The 3,121-nt window shown below is 59.3% G+C and overlaps 1 protein-coding gene across 1 annotated transcript; it reads left to right on the top strand.

The window, feature by feature from the left end:
- Positions 1 to 464: 464 nt before the first annotated feature.
- Positions 465 to 2,811, top strand: DYNLT4 (dynein light chain Tctex-type 4). Its single transcript, XM_069023229.1, has 3 exons — positions 465 to 501; positions 1,629 to 1,772; positions 2,112 to 2,811. Exon 3 carries the CDS (start codon positions 2,121 to 2,123, stop codon positions 2,772 to 2,774), a length of 654 nt encoding a protein of 217 aa, XP_068879330.1. The 5' UTR covers positions 465 to 501; positions 1,629 to 1,772; positions 2,112 to 2,120; the 3' UTR covers positions 2,775 to 2,811.
- Positions 2,812 to 3,121: the final 310 nt, after the last annotated feature.

Here is a 3,121-nt window from a genome sequence, read left to right as displayed (position 1 = left end):
TGCTAGGGAAACCTGGCAGGCAGCGCTGGGGCTGGAGGCCGGGCTGCCGGGGGGGCCGTGGGAGGGAGCGATGGGACAGCGAGGCGTGAAGCACAACCTCGCCGAGGCGGCTCCGTCCGGCACTCACCGGATGGGGAAGCAGGGCTGCGTCTTGCTGCGAGTGGAATTCCTTCCCGTGCTTCATGGCTTGGCTCTGGCACGGGGACATGGGTCCCGAGCTGGTGGCTTTGCTGCGGAGCAAGGAGATAGGGGGAAGAGAGGCAGGCAGCTGGGATTTTGGAAAAGGTAGCATAGACGCGGTAGCACACGTGCGGAGATCGCCCTCACCTCCACCTGCACAGCCCCCATGGAAAGCCGCTGGGCATAGCTGGGTCCCCAGCAGCAGCACTGGAGCTGACTGGAGCCCAGCAGGGAGATTTGTCCCCTGAAATGGGGGAAGCGTTCTCTCCTGCGATGCTCCAGGCCAGAGCCCTGCAGCTCTCATGTCTGCTTAGGGCACAGGTGAGTGCAGGCAGAAAAAAGCATCACCAGCCTCAAAGAAAGGCTTGGGTGGGAAGGGACCATCTAGTTCCAACCCCCTTGCCATGGGCAGGGATGCCACCCACTAGATTAGGTTGCTCACCTAAGCCCAGACCAAGTGCTGTGCCAGGGGATGCCTCATCCCTGTTCTCCAACCCTTGGCTGGCCTCAAGCAGCCCAAGGACAGGATTGCCCATGGAGGGATCCACCCTTGCTTGTCAGTGGGTGGTGCGAGGGAGAGGCAGGAATGGGGCCCGGAGCTGAGGCCCCATTCCCTTGGGAATGGGGTCCAGCTGGCAGCGAGCTTGGCAGCGCTAGTCAGAGGCAGGCTATAAATACCTCTGATGGGAGATAGAAACACAAAAGCTGTCTCCACTTTCCTCAAATAGCTCGGCAGCCGGGCCAGACAAAGGCACATTGATGGAGCAGCCTGTCGTACCAGCTGGGCTGGGCTCCGCTGGCAGAGAGAAACCCCGGCCAGGGCCGGGAGCCCCCAGGGACCTGCCCCCCCTCCCATGGGCATTACAGCAGCAGGGTCTCTGGCATGGGGCAGGGCTGTGCTCTATCCGTTTCATGGAAGCGTTCAGGGATGGGTTGGATAGGGCCCTGAGGAATCTGGTCTAGGGGTGGCATCTCTGCCCATTGCAGGTGGTTTGGAACTAGGTGACCTTTAAGGACAACAGAACCCACTGTGTGATTATATGATTCAATGGGTGCCCACCCACCCAGACTGTCCCTTGGTGCAATGGTGCATAAGTACCCAAAGGATGCAAATGTCTGAGCAAAATCAAGCTGTTGGAGGTCCCAGCCCCAGTGCATCCCATAGTTAGGGCACAAAGTAGCAATCACGGCTATTCTCCCCCCTCAGCTCTTCTCTTGCATATCCAACACCAGCCTGCATTTTTCAGGGCTGGCAGGGAGCTGAGGTTGAAGGAGTAACCTGCCTGGAGTAACCATGTCCCTGTGGTGGCACAGCTGAAAGTGCAGAGAGGGCAGGAGTGAAGCGGAACAGGGCTGTCCAGGGACCAGGAAACAAGGAGTTACAGAAACCATGCCCTAGAACAGCCGTGGAGACCTACAGTGTCACATAGCAACACTTCACCTTCCAGGAGAACAACAGGTTTGTTCCAGGAGCACAACAGGTTTGGCCCTGCTCACAGCAACTTGCAAGACGAAGATTGGTCCTGGGCAGTGACATCCGCCAGAGGCAAGGCCCCTGGGTTTACTCTGGAAGGACGGGAGTGGGACTAAGGGTAAGTGTGGGATCAGATGCAGACAAGAACACTGGGGAAGGAGCCACTCACCTGTGCCAGGGGAAAGGCTGGGGATGGGAGAACAGAGGGCTGTGTGGACCATGCATAGCTGCACTGGCTCAGCCCCAGCTGGCCAAGTCTGCTGGGCATGGAGGCACTGGAGAAGGGAAGACAGCTGCCACGGATCTCCCAGCCCCTCTGCATCTTGCCTCACAGAGACCCACATGCCAGGAGGCATGGGATTTGCAGAGGGCAGGGAGAAGTGAAGCAGAGAGGCAGGAGGATGGACAGGCTACAGGACACCTGCCTCACACCTCACTCAGGCCATCTCCTTTGCAGGCCACCCCTATGGCTGAGCAGCCCTTCCCAGAGATGGCCCTGCTAGCCCAGGTGCTGGCTGCAGACAACACTGAAGCCCCTTCGCTGCGCACTACACGCCGTGGCTCCCAGCCCCCAGCGCCAGGCAAGGGCAGCGAGGACAGCAAACCAGCCCCGCTGCTCTCCCGCCGCAACTCCATCCTCAGCCGCCGCAGCTCATTTGGGATGGTCCCGGGGAGCAGACGTCCCTCCATTGGCCCCTGGATGCTCCACAGACGTGTTAGCTTCACTGGGCTCCCAATTTTCCAACCCATCCTCAAGACCCGCCTCGAAAACACTTACAGGATGGGGCCAGACAAAGGCTGCAAGTTCAATGTGGAGCGGGTGCAGCGGGTGCTGGAGGGGACCCTGGCCAGGGCCTTGGGGGCCACTGTGTACAGTCCCCAGGGCAGTGCACCACTAGCCCAGAGCCTGACTGAGCTGCTGCAGAGCCAGGCCAAGGAGGTAGTGCCACCCCGATACAAGCTGGTCTGCCACGTGGTGCTGGGCCAGCAGGGCCAGCAGAGCCTGGTGGTGGCCAGCCGGGGACTATGGGACCCTGAGACTGACAGCTTTGCCTCCGCTACCTTCTCCAATGCCTCCCTCTTTGCTGTGGCCACAGTGTACGGGGTCTACTTTGAGTAGCATGTGCCTCTCCAGTCTTGTAGAGCTGTAGGGAGAGAGGAGCCTGAAATAAAGAGGTTTTGTGTCCAGCTTTGTGTCATACCTGGAGTCTTGGGCCAGGGTAGGTGCAGGGAGCAAGATATGGATGCTCACTCCAGCTTCAGCTCACACCCACGCTGCAGTTCCCCTGCCTATGGCTTGCAAAAAGATCCAAGTGGCAGCAAACACAACAGGCTGGATTTCCCTGGAACTGCCCAAGGCTGTTGGAGGAGCCCAGGCTGCTTCTCACAGCACAAGCTGCTCCGAGGCAGATTGATTACACAGATCACCTTCAAAGCAAGCTCACACAGAGCTCTTTCCTGGCTTCA

Source organism: Aphelocoma coerulescens, chromosome 8 (genome assembly GCF_041296385.1).
Source record: "Aphelocoma coerulescens isolate FSJ_1873_10779 chromosome 8, UR_Acoe_1.0, whole genome shotgun sequence".
NCBI classification, from domain to species: Eukaryota; Metazoa; Chordata; class Aves; order Passeriformes; family Corvidae; genus Aphelocoma; species Aphelocoma coerulescens.
Note: the sequence above shows the minus strand (reverse complement) of the source record. Positions and strands in the feature narration are given on the sequence as shown.